The sequence below is a fragment of the Anabas testudineus genome, chromosome 22 (assembly GCF_900324465.2).
Source record: "Anabas testudineus chromosome 22, fAnaTes1.2, whole genome shotgun sequence".
NCBI lineage: Eukaryota > Metazoa > Chordata > Actinopteri > Anabantiformes > Anabantidae > Anabas > Anabas testudineus.
Genome location: NC_046630.1, coordinates 18,067,573 through 18,094,606, shown reverse-complemented (window position 1 = coordinate 18,094,606; position 27,034 = coordinate 18,067,573). Strand labels below are relative to the sequence as shown.

Below are 27,034 nucleotides of genomic sequence, written 5' to 3'. Positions count from 1 at the left end.
CTGACTGTACTCTGCACTATGCTCCGATAAAAGAGACCTTATCTTTATTTCAGCTGAGTGTGGAGCTCTAATGCCAAGCAGAGCCGCACTGTCAGCACCTAATTGGCGACAGCAGCAATAATAATACTAGTCATACCCGGCCTGTGGTACTGTTTATACACTGGGCTCCTACAGTCGTGTGTCACGATGAAGGTGGTGACAGTTTGTTTTCTCTGGCAACGACCTCGTGTAATATTTCTATCAGATTGTTTCCTTGGGAGCTGCTGGAGTCCGAACCAGGGAGGGACCTTGAGCAGACATGTAGTGGGTTTCAGCACACGCTCAACCTGTGTTTACTCTCCTGGCTGCAGAGTTTAACCAGCAGCCTCGTGCGGTGGTTTGAGCGAGGAACACACACGACAGTACGTTTAAGCATTTATCCAGGTAGAGGAATGCTGCCTGCGGCTGTTAACTGCCTCTTTCTCTCTGTCATTTGTCTTTTGAACTCCTTTCCTTCTCACTTTTACCTCCCTCTCTGTCTTTTTAGTTTCACTTTCTCTCCCCTCTTCTTACATCCAGAGGCATCAATAGAAACTTTTTTTTACTCGTTTCTCTGTGAATTGAATTAAATTTTTACCCTTTTTTGTGTTTTCCTTTAGATATTTCTTGATGTTATTGTTTGATGATAGCAATCTGGATGATGAGGAAGACATTAGTCGCAGCACGTGATAGTTTTTAGACTCACTGTATCAAAGGTCATGTTCCAGTGCAGCTCTTCTTCTGTACTTATCCTCTCACCACTCAGAATGAGAAGCATTTATTTGTCTCATTTCCATCCTCCTCCTTTCACCCCCCCCCCCATCACTCTCACTGGCTTTCTGCTGATTGCTTCACTTCAGTTTCTCTTCTCTTGCGTTAGTTCAATCTGTGCCTCTCAGATTCTCAGACTAACTGGAAGAAAAAGAGAAGAAGCGTTTGTGTTAATTGACGACAACAACAACAACAACTCTGAATATCATGAGTGGATGTCTAATAGGAATCTGTTCATCTTCCTCCAGCTGTCTCTCTTGTCTCTCTCAGGCGGACACACACACACACCCACACACACACACACAGTGTTTCTCACTCTCTCTTTCGCTCTTGCTCTCGGCGTCTTTGCTGTGCTTTAATGGGACGACATTCTTTCCCTTGACTCTGGCCCAGACAGTTAACCAACCAGACCAACGAGAAAACACAACTGTTCTCTCTCACAGTTTAGCCTGGCACACGCCCACCTCATTCTCTCCACTCTATGACTCCTTCTCTCGCCTCCTCGCCACCTCCCACACTCCCTTGCCAGGAAGGATTCTAGAAATAGGGATACCTTAAGATACCTTTTGCAGACCTTTTATATTAAAGTTGTGATTATACCAGTTCACTTCTGTCACTCAGCACAGTTTTCTGAGACCATACTCAGAGAAAACGTGCTTCTGGAGGCTTGTTGACATACTAACAGGGCTAATTGGTGAACTAAATTACCATAGCTGGCACGTTAACTGTGAACACCCTGGCCAGTCGGCCACAATAGCTCTCCCAGCTCTCGCTCAAGAGTCTCTCTTGGTTTTCTCTCTCCTGAGCCACCGTGCTCCCCCACGGTGCTGGGATTGTACATAATTTGATTAATAAGACTGAAAGTTTAAGAGGGGATAAACACTTTCCCAGCTTACTACCTGACACTAACTGATACTGTGTAACCAGGCGTTTAAGTATCATTATTGTTGCTATGGCTCCACTAGAGCTGCAGCTCGAGCATCTTTCTTCTAATAAAAATATGTTCTTACCTTTACCGTAATGCACCGTCACAGCAGCAAACATTCAAATTAGTTGTGTAGCTATGTTTGAGACAAACATAGAATTTGAATATAACAGACTTTAACATGGGAAAGGATGTATTAGATGTGTGAACAGGTTTCGAATAGCTTTAACAAAAGCCTGTCTTTTTCTAAGGGGGGTTCTATTATCAATCCTAGTTGTAACTGTTTTAGACAGGACTCTCAAAGATGGGATTTCTGCTTTATTATTAATGCGACAGCTCCTTTCGCTGAACATTTTCATGGGAAGCATCCGGGAGTCTCCCACGCAGTGGACGTGAGAGTCTTAAATGGGTCCAAAGCTAGAAAATAGGGAATCTAGGCCAAGTCAGTGAGGGTCTTATCTGTTCAGAGGAAATTCGTTGGAGAAGTCTAAAGTCTGGCAGAGCAACCAACACTGGATGATGATAAATTATGTCATTCTTAGAAAACTTCACTCACCACAGATACTTGTGTGTGCATGCATCTGCGTGGGTATACTCCCATTTACACACCTCAATCTTCACTTCATTACTCTAACATTTAGCTTTTTCAAAAGAAAATGATGATGATGATGATGATTACGCCGAGTTTCAACACAACACTCACACAGTTGATGTCAAAGCCGTGGTGAAAGTTTGCAACTCCTCACCTCATCAGTGACTGTTAAATACACACACACACACACACACACAGCCTGCAGTATCTGTGGATCCTCACAAGCGTCAAACACTCCTTAAATATTGTATCCATTAGGCATATTGAGCAGACTCAGTAGACAGACTTAGTCTTTCATTGATCATTTCAATGAATCATCACAAATTGTGCACGAGTCAGTGAAATGTCTTCACAGTGACACAAAGATATGTAGTGTATGTCTCACCATGTTGGACTGGATTGCTGTACGATGACTTTTTATGGTGGGTGTTGTCTGTCTGTCACTTCTCATGATGTGCAAGGAGGAGTACAATATGTCTGGGGTTGTGTTAAATGGTTCTCAATTCTTACTTCAATTGCCCTCATGTCTGCACGAATGCTGTACCACAAACCGGCTGAGACACACCGCTCTGAAGACCATTAGGTCTAGCAAAAAAAAGCCTAAAAAGCTGAGTGTTTCACTGAACAAGCCGTCTATTGTGTGTGTTCGTCTCTATTATAATTCAAATGTCAAGTCGTCTTGTGTGAGGAACACCCTGAGGTGGCATCTGGTGCCTATCAATCATTAACAAAATAGAATTCAAGTGCAGCAGGAGAAGGCTCCCATAAACCTCTTCAGAAAACAGCGTCTCTGTGCAGCCCATTAGTCAGTGCGACATCAATCTGCTGCTTTTATTCTGTACAATACGATAGTCATTGTGAGAGGTCTTTAATTGATTTATATCTCCTGAAAAAAAAGTCATGGTGATTACATTTTTAATGTTTAGTGCGACCGAGGACTGTGCCATGCACTGGGTATAGTACTCAGGACTGGTTTGTGGAGCTTGCTGAAAACCCCAAATTTGGGTGAGCACTATAAAATGTATGAATCAGCCCTGTGTCTCGTACCACCACAGTAGACTGAACCCAACTATGACTCATCAAATGGATCACACGATGTGTTGAGGGGTTTTACTTCTCTAAGTGATGAAAACCAGTCAGCAGCTACTGCAGCAGGGCACACGGTGATTCTAATATTGGTCTCAGACTCAGATGCTGAGTGAATGTGACATAATGCTGAACCTGGCAACTGCAGCATTAAGTCATGGGAAAATAGGTGGATGGAGATGGTAGATATCTTAGGAATGAGGGTGTGAGCTTTGAGTGACAGTTTAACACACACACACATGCAAATTGCGTTTGTGTTGACATGGTTGACTCGCCCTGCAGATTAGAACTCCTTGTTAAACCTTGGTATTGCCATATCAGTATGGTGTTATGCAATACTGATATCAGTTTAAATAGAGGCAGGAAGGGAGGATGTTGGGAGGTATGTTGTGATCTTATTGGATAAATAGTGTGGTTTGGCTTTCTCAACTCTTCACGATTTCTTCAACCTGTAATATTTACAACAGTATTGAACTCCTCACCTGTGGGCATGTCATGTCCACAGCTCTTCCCCAGCACTTCAACAGTTTCTCTGAAAACACCAGTTAGGTTAGATGATCAGTGATAATCACCACATTACCACTTGAACACACATTGGGTCTCTTAGTATCTGAATAAGCGTCTTTCATACTGCAGTGCATCAGTGCAAGTACTTACCATCTGTAATCATGTGTGGTGTCATAATCATCACAGGGAAAAATCAAAGCAGATTGTACAATTCACCAGCCAATGGTACTCATGTTACTTAAAGTATATGTAACAGATTTTGCTGGGTGAATATTTAAACCTGACGTCCATGGTAACAGCTCTGTGAGCAGTGGGGCTTTCAGCGAAATGTTAATATCAGCATGTTATGATGTTAATAATAACAATGCTGATATGCTGATAGCATACCATGATGACCAGCTCAGTTGCACATATTAGCATGCTAACATTTGCTGCAGACAGAAACTAGAGCTAGGGATGATTGTCATTGTGCATTCATAAACAGTCATAATGCATGAAAATGCATTTTTGCAGAATACAAAATATAAAATATCTGTTTTTGTGGTACTGCACTATCCCTTTTTTTCAGCACTTCAGTGCTTCTTTTTTTCCAAATGCACAACTTACTACTGACTTCAACAAACTGCAACCAGACTCATCTTTTTCTGCATCTGAAAATCCCACTTCCCTCCCTTTTTCTCATTTTATCTCTCCTTCCAAAGCTCACATTCTCAAACTTAACATAATGTTCCGGCCAAACGGTTTAGGTTCTAGGGTCGTGTGTGTGTTTTGGAGCCCGTATTCTGCATCTTGTAATTTCTCCTGCTAATGGACGCCTGAGAGTCCTAATTATTCATCTTTGTCGTTGAGAAGCCGCCACAGTGCTTCTCCTGAAATGCATCTTAGTGCTTTTTTGCATTTTACAGCTCCTTGTTTTTTTTTTCCTCCAAGTTTTAATGAGTGTTGTTTTGCATTATGCAGTACCTCCAGGCTTCAATTTGGCATCTGGGAAAGTTGGCTTGACTCCAAGACTGTGGTCACCAAGTGCTTATTACTCATTAAGCCTCGTTGGAGGGCCGAGTGGGTGCAGACTTGGTGGGTGCTGGCTGGGGGCTGCCGTGCTTGGAGATTAGGTGTTGTTGTTTTTGTTGATGTTCTAGTTTTGAAACTGAACTAAGAGACAAGAAAGTGAAAGAGTTTGGAAGTCTTCATCATCTGCACATCTTTCTGCTCGCCTCTCTATCTGCATGCACAGACTATTATTTTTTGGGGCTGCTTAAACGTTAGACCTTCTGATTAGTTTCAGAGCAAGTGATACTGTATAAACTCCAGAGGTACATTACAATCTACAGTGCGGCCCTGCTAAACAGTTAAGCACATTTTTCTCAAAGTTAAAGTAGTTAAATATGAATTCAAATCAATATTCAGATTATCACAGATGATTCAGAGCCAGGATTACACTAACAATTGCATCTGTCTCAATCTGTCTCTTTATTACTTCAGTGTTGAAATGGAGCAGCTGCAATTTTGGTTAATTTATTTTTAATTTTAGGCAATTAAAATGATGTGGTTAAATAATGAAAAAAATAAATAAATAAAAAACACAATGGCTGACTGCTGGTTTGAGGCCAGCCTTAAGAATGCATGTAAAATGCCTTCTTCACTCTTCCACTACCATATCTTCACACCCTTGTGCCACATTCATGGCATTCAGAATGGATGGTGGCAGTGAGCAGATTTCCAAAATTATAACATGTCAGCATTCATGTAAATATCTCCTGATCTCCAGTCTACATGTTTAACCAAAGGTGTTTTTACTTATGCACTCTGGACAATGTCTGGAGAACTGGTCCAAACATTGCCTGCAGTTGCTTGTTCAGACACGCAGAACACAACTGGAGATTATCCATGTGAGAAGCGTTCTAACTTGGGGAAACTGTATGGTTTTTGAGAGGGGTGGCTTCTGTGTATCATGTGCAAAAGGCACACCGTCACACAAAAAGTACACAGCAGAAATCCGTTCTGTGAAGTCAAGTCAATAAGATGATAAGAAAGAATGTGTTATGTACATAACCACAGTTTATTTAGAGGGTCTCAATGCCACGCCAGAAAGGTGCTGAAATATTTTGGTGTTGATCTACTGAGTTGATCAACTGAAAGGAACAGCCACTGTGAATTCTCCAGACAATTACCTGTTGTATCCACACAGGCACAGACAGTTGCCACTTTTACACAGTGCATGTCTAAAAGCAGCAAAGTTTTTTTGCACTAGAAACTAGTGTATACAGTGCACGAGGGATAAAGTGATGTTACAAGAACACGTCATTATATTTAGTAACTAAGCTTTGTCAGTTTTTTGTAGTTTATCATTTAGTAGATTGTCATTTCTGTGTGCATGCAAAATTTTGATGAGTTTACCTTCCGTATTTTGGACATGGCATGAAATGTAAATCCTGAGAATCAGATTAATTCTGGTTGTAAGCTCCTATTTGGTGATTAATTGCCACAAAAGGCTGCAGAAACGGGTTATTTGGTTCTGTTTGACACAGATAATGACAGTGTGGAGAGAGATGTGATCTTAAACTCGTGTAATTGTTAAATATAGAGGAACTGGTTCAGCTATTTCAATTGACTGGGGAGGAGCAAAGAGGGAGAGAGCAAACACAGGAGAGGTGATATGTTGCTTATTCACCACATCAGTGGTCACAGACAAACTGGTTCTACTGTTTTAAAAAGTTGGCGAGAGCTGCATACCAGTGCAAACTATACAGCCCAGTTTGAATTACAATCAACAAGTAGAACCAAGCTGTTCTGTTGCTGTAATGTAATGTTTGGTTTATTTGTACAAACTCACGTCAGCAGCATGTTATTTTGGATTTCACTTTCCAAAAAAATCCAAAGTTTCCAAAATGACAAGTATGATAAGTAGATAAGTATGTGGCCAGTGAGCAGTTATTTTGTCATGTTAATAGCATGTGTTAATGCATGACAAACATTTAAGTTAAAATAAACTCATCTAAAAAAAGATAAAATTCATTATGTAAAACCTCACTTCTAAAAGTGTATCATTAATGGTAAATTTAGAGCAACCAAGTTTTTATAGTGTAAATGATATTAAGTGGCATTTGTGGAAACTTACTTCATTTATACAGCTTTGTTAAAAGTAATTCTCACCATGATGAAACATTCTTGGTCAGTAAATGATCGTGCAGGGCGGCTCCTGCCGTCCACTCCCACTTTAAAGCTTTTGCTGGTTGTGCACCAGCGTACAAGGTGACTTGCCACAGCTGTGAGTCATGAGTAAGGCATGCTGGGTAGGGTAGACACATTCATCTGACCTTTTATCTGCTTAAATGTCTTAGGTATGTTCGACAGCCTTAACAGGCTTAACCATTCCAACATAGCATGCAAGGTCCCTAATTGTTACTGTTATTTTATAAACACATTAAAAAAAAATGTTAAACTACTTTCATTTTTTATGTATTTCTTTTTCTGGCAACTTTCTGCATTGTAACAATGCGTGTTAAAAAGCTTGTGCAATAAATATGGCTAGATGATTTACTTGATATATGTGAAACAGGCATATAGAAATAGATCCTGCAGTCTTGTATTTCAGGGTGAACAAAAATGACCAGATTGTATTGGATTATATGCAGCTTAAAATCATTGTGTTTGTAAATGATACAGGGTGAGGTGATTCATAACCTCCTGTGGGTAGAGAATAAACCTCACCTGGCTGCATTTTATAAAAGTCTCCCATAATGTCTCATCTGAAAAGAAAATTCCAGTGATCTTTTCAAGGGAGGAGAAGTGCATTTCCTAAACTTCAATTTTACTTTTGCCGATTTAAATTTTTGATTACGTGCTGTACGAGTTCACTCCGCTTTTCCCTTATTAGGCCAATTTGGTGGAACAATTTATGATGGAAAACTAAGAAAGGTGAAGAAAGTGCAATGGTGGAGACCTAAAAGGAGCTAAAAGGAGAGCAAGTAGTGAAATGTACCCCAAAGTGGGCAAAAAATGGGATTCATGCAGGTTATGCAAGTTTTAACAAGCTATAATGTCAGATATGATAGAGTGTCATACAAAATAACACAATAAACTATGAAATGATAAGGTAAGATAAAATAAGATAAGATAAACTTTATTAATTCTCGAAGAGAAATTCAGGATATGACACAATATTATATGCTATATAATATACTTCATTGTCCCCCCATTTTTTTGGGGGGGGGCTAGTACAGTGTAGTTTAGGGAAATTTAAAATACTGACAGTATAAAACAGCTTTTGACGTACAAACATGTCATTTAATTTGCAGCACTTCATTCATCAAATGATCAATATGATGGTTCTATCCAACATTCTGGCAGAGTTTCCGACTTGTTACATAAAATCTTCCGTGTCTATGTATGAGAGTGATTAAAAAGACAGAGGCAAGGCCTGGAAAGAACAAAGTCAACAAAGAGGCCTCCTCTTGCCTACATTCTTATCAAGTTGTGACTGACTTTGGCGACCTTCCACAGATATCAAGCTCCACCCAGACACACCCTGCAAGGGGAATGAGGCTTTTTCCAAGTGTGTGTGTGTGTTTGTTTGTATGGCATTGCCAGGATCAGCATAAATCGTTTAACCATTGGACTGAGGATATTTTACAAGGTTTAGGGTAAGGCATGGCCTAAAGGACAGTAGGGAGCTAGGGAATGCATTATGTCAATGAATATCCTCACACTGAGTGCAATACAAATATAGATACATAGATGTATCCATGTAGATGCTGTCAGATCTGCTTCTGGGCATTGGTGGTGATGCCTGAACTCGGCCGCCACGTTGATTCAGTGAATCCTCCTGATGCATGTGTGCCATGGAAGCAGGAGTTTATCCACAAGACATCAAAAGTCAATGAATTGATACCTGATTTTTTTTCCAGCAGTTGGATTTGTTGCAAATGCCAGAAATGTACTTTGCACTAGGATACTGTAGCTTCCTTCTTAATGATTCGGTTATTATTTTCAGTTGCAGCAGTCCTTTGCCTCAATTAGTAGAACAACTCAACAATAAGTTCAAGTAACACAATTGACTGGCCAGCACAAGGCAGAGTCCTGATCCATCATGGCAGCTCAACAGATGCACTTAGCAAGCCCCAATACAGCATCTACTTAAAGATATGTATGGACAGACTACACAAAATCACAACATAGTATTAGTAAATAATAGGGCTGGGCTGCTCTGGTCCTAGACTACTTACCTCTCCAACTACCTGTGCTGATCAGGTGTGTTCAGCCGATCAGAAGCTGCAGGTGCAGAGACTCTTTAGGACCAGGGTTGTAGTTCTGTCTTTCCATTTCTTTATCTCACACACTCTCTCTCCCTTTCTCCCTCTCTGGGTTGAGAGGTTGAGTAAACTGATCAGTGAGGCACAGAGACCCTGACAAACTCTGGCCGGATATTAACTAACAAACTCACATCCCCTCCCTCCGTCCCTCTGCTTGTTCATTCTGGTCAGTGGGGAAGCTGTAGTTAGGGTCATCTCCATGTACACAGTGGTGCAGCCCACCCACTAACACACACACACACACACACACACACACACACACACACACACTCTCTGAAGGACACCCCCTGTGGTCCGAGCTCAGTCAGGAAATTAGTTTAGAGTGTCATCATGAACGCTTCTCTGTCTCCAAGCTGTGCAGTGAGTATTTAAGAAACTCCACAGCTCCCATGCTGTTAATACCATCAGAAACAATGAGAGGAAGTTTGTCTTTTTACTGCTGAAACATGGAGGTATGTTTAGAAAAACGTTAGCAAAAGTCGTTTTATTTGTTATAGTATTTACTATGTTGTTAATCACTGTTGCTAGAGTTAGTTTAGCTTTTGCCATTCTTGTCATTTGAAAGCCTCTCCGGTGAGTTAGCAACAAACCTAACATAATATGTTAGCCACTCTTAGCTCACTATTATATCTTTTTAACACTTAACACTTTGGGATATTTTTAGTAAATCTAGATATTAAGCCTAAGTCTAAGTAAGGGAAAGCTTTTTTAAGCAGCTAGCATTAGTTAAACAACGCACAAGTTGGTATTTTAAAGCATTTAGATGTTAGCTAGACTTAGCTAATGTCGCTCCAGCTAGCCTTTTTGGAAATCTCCATTCTGGGACTCACAGTGCAGTTAAAGGTTTGTTGTACAGAACTGATTCTAGACAAAACATATTCTTATACAGCACAGGACGTTTTTGTGCTTTGTAATTTCATTTAAAAACATAGACAATGTCAGGCTGTGTTATTCTGACAGTAAAACCCTGTCTGAAAATTTAATTTTATTCTACTAATTTGTTTTCCCAATTATATTTAGCTAGGAAACATAATTGGGAAAACAAATTAGTATATAAACATCATTTCTAGGAGCCAGGGTTGGACAGTAACGAGAAGAGCAGCCCACATTCATCAGGCAGTATTTTACTTTATAATGAGATTTTATTTAAAAACAAAGGACTTTGCTGGGTCCACTGAAGGTCACATGCTACTTAAATACTACATAAAAACTTCTGTTTCCCTTACTAGAAATTCCTCTCTGCTCCCTCAAGCTCCTGTACACGCATGTTATCTTCCTCAGAGAGATTAAAACACAATGCACTTGTTTTGATTGCATTTAATCAGACAACACAGCCTCACTGTGCCATGAACACCCAGCCCACTCGTGTTACCTATGCATTCATTCATATGGCTAGAAAGGAATTAATTGGCTGCTATCCATCTGTAGTTTCTACAGTTTATACTGTAGTGTATGTATAGATTGATTTGGTCCGTACATATGAGCCAGGAGGGTGCTTGAGCACAGTCTTGCAGTAGGTGGGTGGGAAACATCCTCCAGCTTGAGCACACTATTTCTAATCCTCATCAGAACAATACTGAACATTTCCGATGTTCTACTATAGAGCACTCTGACATTTAACTGATCAAACCAACTCCACAATTTAGTTTGTCATTTTGCTTTTCCCTGTGAGTGTGTGTTTTTTCTACCAAGTCAACCTGATCGTTGGAAATTTTAGAGATTGCCTTCTGCCTCATTTGCTGCCACTCACTCGCCTTCAGGTTTGAACAATGACTTTTACAGGGCAAAGGAATCCATCAGAGTAAACGCCAGCAGAGTGTAATTTTTTCACATGACCCCCCTGCTTCCTGTCACTCACCTGACACTCTAAAAAATGTAGAAACTGAAGTTTTCTCCTAGGGCACAGTTCCTCTAAAGAACATATCACCTGACATACACATGTCACATGCATGTGGATCGTCTTAGGGTGCATTCTAATACAACTAGTGGGTGTAAATGTATCAGTTGCATTACTGGCATTTTTATCTTCTTGCAAACACAGGTAGCCTATAAAACAACAGCACTGTAAATGATAGGAGAGCCTATCTGGTAGTTTACATACTTAAATACATAGGTTTTATTAGTGCTATTAGTGCAGAAATTAGTTCACAAGATCTTTTCACTCATCATCTAAAAGTTCCAATGGTTTAAACTGGTTTTAGAGTAGAATGAGAAAAAGACCCTGATGATGTCACAGTGTCTGTGTAACAATGTGGGGTTGTCAAGTTTGTAAGATATGGGTGCAGAGAAGGCCTGATAAAAGGTTGTTAGACTCATAATAGAGAGTAAAAGTAGTATATCACAGTAGTGTGAGTGTTTACGGTACAGATACAGAATGTCTGATGGGAATTAGTTGGATGCTAGGATTTAGGACTTACTCTCAGTGCTTACAAGATACAGAGTTCAGGCTGGAGGGCAGGTTCACTATGTTTCTACTTTCTCTCTCACCATCATTCCTGTCTCTCCCCATTCCACACTACTGAAAAAGAATTAAAGGTGGATGTTTTACTAATTGGGTGTTGCCTTAATTCTGACTGACAGGGGCATCCACACATTCAGACGAAACAATTCACAGAATGCCACCAGATAAGAGAGGCTCTACAACCACATGCATATTTAGCATGGGGACTTAGCATAGTTTCTTAAAAATGTTTTCACTGCGCCTGCAGCCAATAGGATCAGACCCCTTTGCTGCCAAAGCTGCTGGTTGTGAAACACAAGGCAGTATTCACTGTATGAGGGTTACTGTGCTAAAGTCCTAAAAATATTGTCCTTATCTTTCCAGTCTCCAGAGTTCAAGAGAAACAGAGAGGATTTCCCTGCCTCTGTGGACAAACTGCGACAGCTGATAGAAGATAAAGTTTACATCCTTGAGTCCCTCATCACTGGAGACCAACAGGTAAACATGAAATAAAACATTTAAATCTAAGTGTCAAAATGATTAGTCACAAAATAATTTTTATGTCAGTTTTAACACATTTTATGTGATTGAGTGCTACAGACTAGTGTAAATATTTCACAGTGTAGTTAAATTTCAGTAAATGTTTACAATTAATTATTAAAAAATATAAAGTATGCTGTAAAAATGCCTAAACCAACAATGTTGAAGTATCCTTTGTAGGAACATACTCCACACTAAGTTTAATGTCTTAAAGAAAAACCTTTGTGAGAGAAAATGCAAATGTGAAGCACGTAAAGCATTGTTGTCTTAAACTTTCTTAGCAATTTAAAAGGAAATGGTGTAAAAACTTAACAACTACAATACAATGTTACCAATGTTACAAAGTAAAAGCAAAAAAAGATGGAGCATGACTGGAAGGGCATCGTGTGAATTGAGTAAAGGGGTGCAACACGCTGCAAGAAGTAGATGTTATGTAATGGGAAAAATATTCAGTATTCTTATTCAGTGTGGAATTTAATCATCACCTTACATCTTACTGTTTGAGACGTTAAGCTAGGAGAAGGTTAAGAGAAGCTGCTTCAAAGCAGTAAAGAACATTTAGATGATTATCACCAGTGTACACATCAAGTGTCATTTAGTGCCTGCTGAGATAGCACTAAGCTGTTTTTAAAAAAAACAACAAAAAAACCCCACATTATTTTTCTGCTAGAGGGTACAGGACTAATTGCTCAACACTGCCAGATCGGCATTCCACCACACACTGTGTATCGGGATTAGTTTTCGTGGGCACGCTCTTCTGTGTGGATTTCTCTGTGAGAATCTATCTGTCTTTGTGTCTTTCCTTTCGCTTGTTGTTGATCTCTCCTGAGGCCATGTTCAGACAGGCAGCTCAAATCCAATTTATTACCCTTCTCTATTAAATGACTGTTATTTCTTTCTAAGGGCTTAATTGCAAAGATACAATAAAACACTTAAGAGAAATCAAACTGAACCCTTGTCTGGAATGCTCGTCAGAGGGTTTTAGAGACACTTCCTTTGTAATTTTATACTGTAATAAGCCATTTTAGAGGCAAGTTGAGATATTTTATAAATTATTTTTCACTACTCCACAGATTATTTACTTTCAAAATTAAAGTAATTCTATCAGTCTGACACACTCAGTGTGTGTGTGTGTGCATGTCAGGTTTTTATTGGAGTATTGCATTTACAGTACTGTAGGTTGCAGTAGCATCACTTAGGCATCTTGACTATGAGTCATCTGGTGTGCACAGATTAGAATAAAAAAATAAAAAATCTAAATCTTAAAAATCATGAAATCTGGTACTATGTCTGTTGTCTCACACAGTTTTACAATCATTTAAGATTGGAAAATTCTTTGGTGTGCACCAGGCATTAAGCCAGACTACAGTTTTTCTCTAACCTTAACCACTTGTTGTAAGTGCTTAAACATAACCATAGAAAATTAGAATAATGCATTGCTTAGTTAATTGTTTAATTTAATTTGATATCACCTTCAGATACTCTTCCCTTTCTAAATGAACAAATATCAGTATGAGCAGTCAATGTTAAGCTACAGTCAAGGCAGTTTGATTGTATGATGACATACTATAGAGATGATCATATGTACTCAATACTATGTGCATAAGTGAGTAGTATGAGTTGTAACTGTGGACAGCCAAACACACAAAACGTCATAGCAGTGATATGTTTAGCTAAGTGTAGGACACACAAACAAAATAAAAAGTACACACATATGGATACAGAGTGTTAGAAAGTAAAGATATTGAGGTTAGATGGATAAGCGTGAGTGGATGGATGTGCCATTTGGAGTCATACAGAGTTGTATCTTAATCTGTCAGAGGTCACATGTCTCTGTCATCACTAGAAAAAAAATTAAATGTCTAAAAATACAGATTTTATGTGCCAACTTGTAACTTTCAGTGTGCCCTGTGAGGACATAAGAATATCTTTGAAAAACAGATCAGACTTGGGTGCTGTATGAACATACAGTAGTGCCAGTTTGTCTCTCAGACTGAGTCACATGGACTCAGACAGACAGACGAAGGAGGAGGATGAGGGTGAGCGTCATGTTCTGCCAGAATGACTCAGTCGGTCTGTTGTCTTTCAGCCCACAGCCGCTATGTTAAGGACTCCGTCACTGCAACAAGTTCAGACATACTATGTTAGATGTCACCTTTTCCAACTTTAGCTTTATGCGTCCTCAAGTATCCCACTTGATTTTCCCTTTTGTCTGCCTGTCTCTTTTCACCTCCCATTGTCTGTCTGTCTGATCAGTCTGTCTGTCCTCCTCTCCTTCAGCTGGTGATTCATCACTTTTCTTTTTTACTCAACATGTTGTTATGTCTGACAAACGGACACTGCAGACTTCTGGGAGCTGAAACATTATGTAGGCACATTTCCATATCCAATAATCTCAATAGTAAGTATTATACAATGGCAGTGAGCATTTGTCTGTTTTCTTTTCAGTGTCAGCACAATTTTTTCTTAAGTGTAGAGTGAACCTGAGGATAGGACACTGTTTTATTTCCTAGCAGTGAAAGCTGTCATTGTGCAGCAACTTTACTTTTGGTCCCAGAATTTGGCCAATGCCAGCTTCTATACCTGGACTTCTTCCTCTGTATGGCATGTGTATGCTACTAATGTCAAATGAAGGCTATTTTGCCGAAAGGTGCATCAAATTAAACAGCAGTGTAAAGCAATGTGTTGCTTGTCTTCTATGAACAATGTCATTCCAGTGAACAAACTAACTAAAATACACAGATAATAGTAACACAAAAGAGCCATCACATGAATCTTCAGCTGTTTTCTTCCTCTACAACAGCCTGCTGTGTGCTGCTGTAGACTGGTCCACAGCCAGTCTACTACAAGGTCCAGAGAGTAACAACAACGTTGAAAGCTAGGGGTTGTGCGAATACGAACACAGGCTTGCAGACAGTGTGTACTCACCCGAGAGGATCTCACACTCCATAGGCAACATATTCCAGCCTTAACTTCTCTGTCCCCTTTTGTGATCAGGATTTGGTGTGTGAGGTCAACACTGAAAGAGAAGGACTGTGGAGGTTTGCTGTCCTAAGTGAGGAGCTGACCTTTCACCTACAGCAGCTGCAGAGACAGACAGAGCAGGAGCTCAGCAACATACACAAACAGTGAGTCAATGACATGAGCTCTTGTCCCGTATTTATGAGAATGCAGACAAAGCCTTAATAATTAATACTGTATAATAGTTATTCTATTATTAGCAAAATCTATTTACTAAAGAAACACTGAGTCATAAAAAGTGATCTCAACATGCATGTCTTGGATCATAAAATGTGTTTATTGTTCTTAAAATATAAATTCTGTCAGCAGGACATACAGTCAGGTTATTGACTGTTTTAAATTAAACACTACACAAAAATTCATAGGCAAAACTCAGTGAAGCTTCCCTTCTTCTCAGTTTTCCATTCTATGGTTCTTTTCATTGAAATATATCCACTTTCAGGGGCACGGTGGCATAGTGGTTAGCACTGTCGCCCCACAGCAAGAAGGATCCGAGTGGTGCCTCTTTGTGTGAAGTTTGGATGTTCTCTCCATGTCTACGTGGGTTCTCTCTGGGTACTCTAGCTTCCTCCAAAGACATGCATGTTATGGTTAATTAGTCACTCCAAATTGCCCATAGGGTGTGAATGTGAGCATCTAAGGTTGTTTGTCTCTGTAAGTCTGCCCTGTGATAGACTGGCCACTTGTCCAGGGTGCACCCTGCCTCTCACCTACTGACAGCTGGGATAAGCTCCAGCACACACAGGATCCTTAAGTGGACAAGCAGTTAAGAAAATGTATGAGTCCTTGTGGTCCTATACGGCTAAATCCCTGAATATTCTGTCTGAAACTGGACTCAACTCTTTATATAAATGAAGCGCATGTTGTGTAGTGCTTGAACATGTGAGTAGGAGGCAGCTCTGTGTTGCTTTGTGCGGTTTTGTCACAGAGCTGAAACACGACTGTGGGAGTTTCACTATATCTCATAACAGCAGCAGGTTCTGCTCCACTGGAGAAAACAACACAATCCCCTGTGTGTGCGTGTGTCATTATGTGTGGCTGAGAAAGAGTAAGAGATGGGAAAAAGACAGAAAACGAAAGTGAATGGTTCTTTCATGCATATGTGGTGTTGTGTGTACTTGTGTAAATCGGTGATGACCAAATGGTGCCTTGAAGCTGAGATTATTTTGTAGTGTTGTGTAGTGATGTAGTGTTCAGAATGATGGTCCATCTAAATTTAAAAAAACCTTTATTTTATATACTTTTACTGATTAGTTACACAGTTGTATTTTGCTGACATAGAGCTGGCTCACACGTTTTAGCCAAATCTCTGTGAAATGGATCCCCCCGTGAGGAGGAGACTACTTTTATATTGGTTACACAAACTTACATTGTACATAATTCTATCCTATTGATATTATGCTTCCATGGTTGCAAAAGTGTACAGTGAGATCTTAGTAGTTCTCTGTGCTATAGTTTGCCATGTTTCTTTTTCGTCAACTCAACTCAATTCTCCAACTCTCGACGTCAGCGGTGCTCCATCAAAAATTTGATGATGAAATTTGATTTTGTAACGTGTTCAAAGCTGAAAGTTGAACATTGTTTTCCTCCCACTGCAACTGGCCAGGTTTAGAGAGGTGTGTAAGTAAGAAAGGTTTGAAGTTCAAAGTCAAGATCTTCTTTTATGTTACATTTTTCACACAGCTTTCAAACATACAGACAAGAGCAACAGCATGAATTCCTTCACAGAGTGACTTTCAAACTGTATGTCCCTCCTCTCTACAACAGCAGGGTTTATTAGAATTTCTTATATAAGCTGTCAAAACGTAAACGATTCTGATGAATATTCTGAATTTGTTACCACTTGTGGGGTGCAGTAAATCTTCAGATGGTAGTAGGTGGATGCTGCCTCACCCTCTTCTTTCCTACTCTCTGTACTTCTGCCATGACGAACAGTTTGGCAGAACAACACTTCAACTGGTCTCACTTCTGTCAGACAAGACAAGCTAGAACACATCTTGGGATTTAAGGTGTGCCAGCAGACACACACACACCTGTGCACATGCATACACACAGATACTGTATTGGTGATATTCCAGGAAATCTCCTATTTTCTCAGCAACCCCAGTTCTCATCGCCAAGACTGATCAGCTCATGTCACAGCTTGGATCAAAGGCTTATTGAGAAGAGATAAATGGGCCCTTAATAAAAACTGTTAAGTCTTCATCATGTTGCCCTGCCCAACATAACCATTTCTCATATCCCCTTGGCTTACTGGAAGAAGACGTCACCCTGCTTTCGTTTTACAAGGGTTTTCCCTGGCTTTGAGAGAGACTTTAGCGGGAATGTCTGCAACAACACTGGTTGTTTTTTTCCCAGTCAAACAGGATCGAGCTAAGACTCTGCAACATTTAGAAACAAAGATAAGGCCTTTTCTTCTAAGTGAACATTAACAAACAGCTTTCACACCAAGAACTTTTAAAACAGTATTTTAAAACTCTTGCTTCAGTTCAGTTTCTTTGTCAAGGTGATGATTCCTTTAAAACTTTCCCCACAGTATAGTCTTCTTTGTCCTTAAAGAGAACCATTCTGCTGTTTGAAGTGAGAGCGTAATCCCAACAAGGCAGCAACCTTCATGGCTTTGCATTGAAACCAATACAGTGTTACTGGTCTTTTGCAATAACCACCAGCCAGAGCACAACTAAAATGCTCTGTATTATACTATTGTACCTTTAGTGTGTGTATGTTATAGTATATTTCTGTGGGGTAGTTACAGTTTCCCTTTGGGATTAGTAAAGTTTCTATCCATCTATCTGTTTATCTTTCTATTGTATCAAACCTGGAATCGTTGTGGTGAGTTGGGAGCTGAAGCAGAAGGCAAAGCTCTCTGTGTAACCGTCAGTAAGTCAGTTAAGTTCCAACCATTAACCTAAGGTCATGAAGAGAATGAGATTGCAAATACAAGCAGTCAAAGTCAGTTTAAGTCTTAGGCTAGCAAGGCTCAGCCATAGAGAAAGGGTACAGAGTCCAGACTTTCTGAATAGAGCGTCTGCTTCTTCATGTCCAAAGGAGCAAGTTGAGGCACAGGTCCACACTCTTAGGACCCAAGATCTGATCTAAGTTCTATTGGGTTGGGTCAGGTCCCCTTTTAGTCCCTCAGGTCTGTGTGTCAATATGTCATGCATCTGAATGGAACCGAAACTACACATTGTCAACCTCTCTGATGTAGTGGTTAATTACCATCACAGTGGTAAAAAATGAGGTAAAGAGCATGACAAAGAGAAATGGAGGGTTTTTTTCAAGGAAATCTCAGGATTGACACATCAGTGTATTAGTGCTGCTGGTACAGTATGTTCACTCTCAGTTTGGGTTTATTTGGGTTGAACAAGCTTTGGATTGTCTAATTATATTCAGGAGGGGTCTGACTTTGCTTGGGTCCTAGTCTGGTCAAATCAGGACTTTCCTTTTCCTTTTTTTCCTGATTCGGGTTAGCTTTCCACGGGTCCATTTGGGTGAAGACCTTTAGTAACTGATAAGGATGAGTGCTGGAACTTCCATTGGAGATCATTCCTGCTCAACCAGTAGCTAAAAAATATTTATGGGGAAACTTGGACTACTTTGCTTACAGAGACATTGGTGTCATAATAACATTCACTTAATAATGACACTTAGTTAATTTTGTGTAAATGCCATGTCCAGACATTTGCTGCACATGGCATTTACACAGTAGTAAGTTGACTATCACACACTGTTCCATAAAATCTGACTCCATTAAGTGTATACATGCACAGAGAAAATCTTCACTGTTAAAAAATCCTTTTGAGAATCACTTTTGTATTAAGATGTTATTATAACTACATCTTTTACTAGATTGTCAGGTGTCTGAGTGATGCTTTTTCTGTGCTCCACTTTGCTGACACTAATAATGAATTATAGTGACAACTCCATGCAGTGATACAGCCCTTTTGTACTGTGCTCAGATAGACTTTCAGTCATCCAAACTGTTGAATTGAATTGAAAACAAACTATTACTATAATTAAGCCCTCCCTCAATTGTGGCAGACATTCCTGTTATGTTTACCTCTGTGCTTTCTCAGAAATCTATTTTATAAATACACATTGTGTTTATTATAAGAAGCAACTAGAACAGCAGGATTGCCCAGTCACTGCTGAAGCAGTTTGTAAACCTGAAGGTCATATAATAAAAGTAAGGGAAGAGACATCTTAAAGGCTCAATTAAGCCAATTTACATCTGTATTCTTATTAAAGACCTAGTTCACTGAAAATGGTCTTTTCCCGTCCTCTCTGCACAACATAATAGGGACACTTTATAAAAGGATATAGCGGGTTATATCTTAAACATGTTCACTAATCTGCTGGTTAGTTTTGTGGTTAATTGCATCATCAATCTATCTAAACCATCAGTTTCCTATGTGCAGTGTGTGTATGCTGGAGTAGAAATCTACCTGGAGAAATCAGGCTTCTCTAATCCTTTAAAATCAATATGGAAACCAGGTTTATCTTTAATATAACAGAAAGCTGACTGTAACTGGGTTACTTAAGTATAGCAGATTAGCACATTATGGACCAAATGGTCAACAAAATCAACAAATAGTTTGAGCTCTACAAAATGCTATTAATCTCCATTGTATTGTGGTGAAGACAGAGAAAATCTGGACAAATAAAACCAATCATGTATGAATGGAAAAAACTACGACCCTTTAACTACATAATTTGCAGTAGCATGTTAAAGAAATTAAACAGCATTCTTCATATTTGTATTTTCACAAATAAAAATAAGACACTTCTTAGGAGCCTTAATGAAATGTCTTGCAACAAACCTGTATTTCTTGACCTGCTTCTTTTTAAAAAAACAACACAAACTTAGATATGCGCATACAAAACTAGCAGTACAAGCCAGCATAGGATGAGGACTAGATGCACTGCGATTGTGATGGATTATATGTGTTGTTTTCAGCATTTTCCCATAGATAGGCTGCAACAGAGTCTTTAATCTGGTTACGCAAAGAGAGTTCCTCTTGTTGCCAAGACCAACAGGCAGACTGGCAGCTTGGATAACACCCAGCTGAACTCTGTTAACCCTCTCCTCATCCTCTTCTTGTCTTCTCTGAAGGATCATCTGTTCATTCTTCTTCACGTGTCCAAATCTTTCATCAACCACTCCACAAAGTTTTCTCAGTTATCAGTCACATGATCAGGTGTATCGTATATGTGTATAGAATATATGCATATAGTAGAGCTATTTCCATGACAACTGAGCCGAATCCATCTGTTGATGAAGACTGTGGAATACACTGAACTCCATCCCTTTTAATGTTGCTTTCTTTCTTACATTTTGTATTTTTCCATTGATTTTTCCTCTTACGGTTAGCAGATGATTGTTACTTTTGCTTTTCACATGCTGCTGTCTTTCCTTTCTGTCACTCCTCTTCTTTTTGTCTTTCTATTATTCAGAGTTGTTTAATTAAACAAGACTAAACATGATTTTTTTTTTCACATCCGTATCTGTATTCTACCATTTTCCTCCTCAGCCTGTCGAAACACTTTTGCTTGGCCTTTCCATTCATCTCATTCTTTTTTCCTATTTATTTATTTATTTATTTATTTTGGATATGCTTGTTTTAGTTTTTCTTTTTTTCCACTCTTTGTCATCTTTTCACATTTTACCTTTTCGTCTGACAGCCCAGAACCCAGAACTTTTTAATTGAAAAACCATAAACGTAACTTCTGTATGAGTTTCCCGGTTTTGTTTGTACTCTATGTAAAGATTTGTAACACAAACAACATGAAGTAGAGTCGTACATCAGCATTCATGTTCATTTACATACAGGTTTATAATATCACTTATGTCCACGATAAAAACACTGTGGATTTTATTCATCAGACTGTATACATTATGTATCATCTCAACACAGTAAAAATTACATATGTGTCAGGCTGCAGTGGTGAGATACATTAATGTAAAAAATAAATAAATAAATAAATCAGTAACACCTACGCATCTTTCACCTGCAATTATGGAGCGAAATGTGTTTGTCACATACATTCACGTAATTATGGAGCACTATTCACGCTTTTCTGTATGTGAGCACCTAATCAGAACACGCTGACAGCTGGCACAGCGTGTGTGTCTGTGCGTGTGTGTGTGTGTGTGTGTGTGTGTGTGTGTGTGTGTGTGTGTGTGTGTGTGTGTGACACATTGTTACCCATGTGGCGTAGTGTATGCCTGTTTGTTTGCATGTTCACATACATAAGAGTGTGTGTGTCAGTGTGTGTGTGTGTGTGTTTCTCAAATTGTCAACAACAACACAGACCCGCACAGATATTCATTGGTAATTACTGTCTTTTCACAGCGGTGGATGGCGTTCCTCATCGCTCGTCACACACGCGGCTCTTTAGACATTTGATTGGTTAGATCGATTTTGATTGACAGGTGACAAAGTAGCTGATCCTTGTGAAGCTTTAAAGTTTTGAAAGGTGCTGAACGTTACACTGAAAGATGTTACCAGCAGGTTTTTGACTTCAAGTTAATATAAAGGGAATCATGATACAGGAAGAGGTCTATGGTACATACAGGTTGTCATGGTGCTCAAGAATCATATTTCTGCAGTATTTCTACCATATTTATTTAAATATTCAATTCTTTAACAATAAATAAAAATAATGAGTAACAATAAAAAAAAATGATGTTCAGAATTGTGGAAAAAGAAATCAATGTAATTATATCAATTGACAAATGAGAGTGATTCTTCTTTTTCTGGACCTAATGTCTGTAATTTTCAAATTTGTAATCAGATGTCACTAAATGATATTTTTCCGAGTATTTTTCCCCAAGGACATCTGGTGTATTTTCATTATAGGCAACAATAATGAAATTGATGTTCTAATTGTAATGATGATCAACTGATATTATATTTGTAGCAAAATACTTAAATATGGGTAATAGTATATTTGAATTTTGGTGCCTCCAGAATATATTTTTCATCCTTTTAAATCCTGAGTGACATTATAGCTGGGACATAGTTTATGTGTTCAGAGGATTTTAGCAAAATCATTTCGTATCACAATAATATAATTTTATCATATGAAACTACAAACATCTGTTGCCCTGATTAATTCCTAGCTGCCTGTAATTAAAACCTTTTTTTATTTGTTTGTTTGCCGTGTAAAAAGTCTGGTTTTAATGTAATGTATATAGCACTATGTTGCATCTGTTTGATTATCTTATGTGTGGATTTTCATACATTTCTCATACTGTACCACAAGTCGACTTTGAAAATGATCCATAAAAAGTTCCTCATTTACAGTAAAGTGGGAAATATGGAGGAGAATGTACAATTCAAAATCAGATTCTGATCAAAATGCAAAAAATCCGAGTGTTCAAACCTGAGAGATAAACGTGTTCGAAAACAGGTCCAGGCACCAAATTTAATTTAAGTCAAGCCAAGTCAGACTGAGCTATATTACAACTTGGCTATAGCACAATATTTTATTTCTTTTAAATACAAGCCATCCTGAACTTGGTGTTCAGTTAGTCCTGCATTACTTTGATGCTCATCAACCCTCACCAGCAGAACTGATGAAGTTCAGATGAGTCAGTGGTCCTTATTGAAAATCTCATTAACGCAATGTTGATATATTTGTATTTGTTTCTGCTAATTTGTCTTTTTTCTACATATTGATGTGACATCTTCAGTCACTTCATCAAAGGCTCCTCTCAGATGAGCTTCTTCTTCTTCCTCACAAATAAAACACTTGTGAGCCTTTTATAACCTGCTGTTCCCACACTCTATGACAGAGGGTTAGTGCCTCCCAGCGGCCAGAGGCATCATTACACTCAGACTGTGTACACTCTATATCAGTATTACTTAGGCCTTCATTTAGGCAGTATATACAATTAGTGTGTTTATACTGTATACTATCACCACAGTTATTGTGTTATTAGTACAACCACTATTGCTGTTGCATTTGGCATTACTACTGTACTGCTATATATGCTATTCTAAATGTGTAACTAGTAGAACGAGCTTGACTAAATGTATAAGCAGTACCATTACTGTTGCAACTATTAACAGCACAGCAAAGTAAAAATAGTACTACTCTTGCTTCTGCTACCATGACTCCTACTGCACTGTACTCCTGCTCCTGTTCATTCATATTGGTCCTGCATATGGTATTAATGTTGTATGCTAGTAATACAGTTGTTGTTACAGAGTATTATTCTCCATACTATTACACTGCTGTCTAGTAGTGGCATTACTAGTACTGGTAGGCTATGACTATGATAAGTACAAGTACTAGTACAACATTTGGACTGCCAGTGTTACACTTCTGCTTCAATTAGTTACCACAAATATTGCTTTTGTATATTTATAACACACTTTTACTAATGATCTTACCGATACTACTGCCCTTAACGTTTACAGTACTATTACTATGACACAGCTGTGCAGACTAATTTACTACTAAAGATGGTGCTGCTATTACAACAAGTACAGCGACTTCTACAGATGCAGGCACTGCACGGTGCTGTGTAAGTCCTGCAGTGTCTACAGTTCCAGCAGACTTGACCTGCAGTGGTGAAGCTGAGTGTGGTTTTAAACATTTGGCTGCTGTTGACTTTAGAGATGGAACATTAATCAGTCAGCTGTTCAGCGGTTTGTGTATTTATGAAAACACCAGTGTGTTTGTTCTGGGACCTGGCTCACTTGAAACAGGATGATAGGAGCCCTCAGGTCAGTCAGGAGTGTTTGATGTGAGAAAGTTGCTGGTTCAAGACTGACGTGACAGAAAGTGAGGCGCCTTGACAATATCAGGAGACCTGAGAGCTTATTGTTTAAAACCAGAGATGAAGGAAAGACCACCATTGTTTTTCATCCCAGAAGAACTGCTGGAAAAAAAAAGAAAACAAAAATGGAATGATCAAATATGATGCACTCATTTACGTTCGAGTGAACTGACTCTGTAACTGTCATTAGTGTTTCCTCAGGTAAATCTCTGAGCTGCTTAAAAGCAAACAGAGAACAGAAAAGTTTGTTCTGTCCCTTTGACTGAGTCCAAGAGCAGCTCAGGTTGTTTGTTCAAGGCAAAGATAAAAACAGAAGCACGTCAGGCTAAAAAAAAGGATCATAAAAACTTTAATTCTCTCACACATGGAGGAATAGTACATGTTTGCATTATTAGTAGACAACATTGTCTTTTGTTTGTTTAGCTGATTAAATATGTGCATATAGTATATATTTTATTTTATAGTATATATTTATATATCAGCCTGTGTAAAAGCAGTAGAGAATAAAGGAAAACAGATACAAATATTCGGTCCTTTTACTAACTGTAGCATAATTTTCCAGCATATTTTGTACATTTCAGCTGTGTGCCGTAAACTAAATGTTTTTGTATTTGTGTGCCATCAGTCTGGTTCAGATTAAAGTTCGTCGGCAGCTGCTGAACACTGAGCTCTTTGACCTTCAAGAGAAGAAGAAGAGAACAGAACTCGAGCTGAGGAGAAGCTGCAACCTTCAGACGTCCACTGTAAGTGACCACAGCAGGAAACCGATGTTGTATATGAAGGGTTAAAAAAAGACATCATCTCGAACTGTAAGCAAAAACAACCAAAGGTATACAGACACTGTGATATTTGGCGATACATAATATTATAGGTTTACTTTATTTTTTCTTTGTGAATCAAAACTTTGTAATGGATTCATTTCAGCTGTTTGTTGCTATAATATCACTGTTTTTTTTAATCAGTAAATAAATCCTAACTTGTAAACTGTATGTTGTACATTGAGTCCAGTGTATTTTGTCAAACATTTTGTCACCTCCTCCAAGGTCAAGAATGATGAATGTGCTTGCTCGGGCAGGACAGCAGCAGATAAGACACAAAAAGAAACAATGATTTAGAATGTACTGAAGCATTCACTAAATGAATGGCATTAGTGTGTTCTCCAGATCAGCTTGGCCTCCAAGTGATTGTAAAGTCTTTCAGTAAAATATATTCTCCCTTTATTTTTCCACCCAGTTCCAGTTGTGTGACTATCGGCAGCTTCAGGCTTCCATCACTGAGCATTTGGTCCAGTCAGAGAGGCTGGTCTTCCAGGAGGAGGCACTAAGTACCCTCTCTAAACTTCTGAACCAAGACTTGCAAAGGTACCAGGAAGAGACCCAGAGACTGACCTGTTTCTCACAGAAAGATCTTGGACAATCCCACAGGTACCTGATACTTTAATGTATAAAAAAAAACTGGCTAGAAATGCCTGTTTTGACTTTGACTTTCGCTGCTCTAATGTCTTTAAAATTAAACATTTAACTCTATGTTTTTTTCTCCAGGTCAGAAAGAGAGGAACCTTTCACTAACAGACTTAGCCACCGCAGCATGCAGGGAAAGACCGAGACAGAACAAGACAACAACATGGTACGGTTTGACTCTAAATTCACTTCACAGCATCCTTCCAACCTCTAACCTTCTGTCTCACCTCACTTTACATTCCTTCCCTCCTTTTTAATGCTATCAATAGCAAGTACAAAGTAGCAAAAAAGTCAAATTTAAGCAATGTTAATTATTATTAGTCATTTTATATATTTTTATATATTTTGTGGAAACTTCATAAATATGATGGTAACTCACTCATTAATATTTTACAATGACAAATAAGATAATAATTACCATGGAAATGCATGTCTGTGGCAAGGGAAGGTTTGTGAACCCTGTAATAGTTACTCTATTTTTGCGCATGTATGACTTAAAGCATGAGCAGATTAAACTATAATTAAAAAAACTAAATTTAAAAACCAAATCCAGTTAAACAAAGAAAACAAACATTATATGTGGAACATTATCTAATCCTAAACATTAGTATGTGGCTAAAGTATCTGAGCCTGTGCCCTCAGTAAGTGTGTTTCTGGGTGTCTGTGTCTAAATGTGTCTGGTAAATGTTTATCGCCTTGGAGAGATTTTAACCCATTCCTCCTCAGACAACAGCTTCAAAATCAGGGTTGTTTGTTTGCTTTCTTAGATTAACTGTCAACTTCCCTCAATAATTTCCTTGTACAACTCATAATAGACAGCTCTATCAATGGCAAATGTTCTGGTTCAGAGTAAAGTAGGCCCAAATCTTGACAATGCCACCACTATATTACACAGATGGGGTCAGGTTTTTATGATGGAATGCAGAGTTTGATCACAGACTGACTCTAATTTGCACTTCAAATGATATCATAATCTTAGATGGTTAGATAATTTTGCCATCCACAAATAGGTAAGACTGGATTATTGAGTGCAGATTTAGTGTCTAATTTGTTTAATTGGGTTTATTTTGTCTAGTTGTAGGACTTCCATCAGTGAATGTTGAATCAAATTTTAGGTTGTGCCCATGCAGAAATAAAATAAATTCTTAATAGCTTCACAAACCTTCAAGTGCCACTGAAAGTCTGATGGAGTCAGAACCAATCTGAGGCTCAGAGGGGAATATAAAGTCTCGAATGGTCAACAGAAACAAATTTTAAGAGCTGATGGTTTGAACAAAAATAACAAACAATGCAAAAACAAACATATGTCTTAGTGCAATTCTGTTGCAATAGATAAGTGTCATTGTTTGTGCGTGCTGGTGTGTGTGCACACATGCACGTGCATGGATACATGTGTGTCTGGCATTGGTCCAGCTGTTGTCAGTCTTTCTCCGACAGTCGGACTAGAGACAGAGGAAACATCTGCCTGCTCATCTGGCTCTGTCTGTCACACACACACACACAGATGCCAACTTCCAAACACACACACTTTCTCTCTTTTAGCATATTTTCCCTAGAAAAAAAATCCACATAAT

The 27,034-nt window shown here is 38.8% G+C and overlaps 1 protein-coding gene across 1 annotated transcript in view; it reads left to right on the top strand.

Moving 5' to 3' along the window:
* The window catches only part of LOC113148490 (myosin-9-like), a 44,904-nt gene that overhangs the window by 1,639 nt on the left and 16,231 nt on the right, over positions 1-27,034 (top strand). The window contains exons 4-8 of the mRNA XM_026340193.1: positions 12,036-12,149; positions 15,189-15,319; positions 24,626-24,743; positions 25,234-25,424; positions 25,542-25,626. Coding sequence (XP_026195978.1) covers positions 12,036-12,149; positions 15,189-15,319; positions 24,626-24,743; positions 25,234-25,424; positions 25,542-25,626 — 639 coding nt within the window. The remainder of the gene's footprint in view (positions 1-12,035; positions 12,150-15,188; positions 15,320-24,625; positions 24,744-25,233; positions 25,425-25,541; positions 25,627-27,034) is intronic.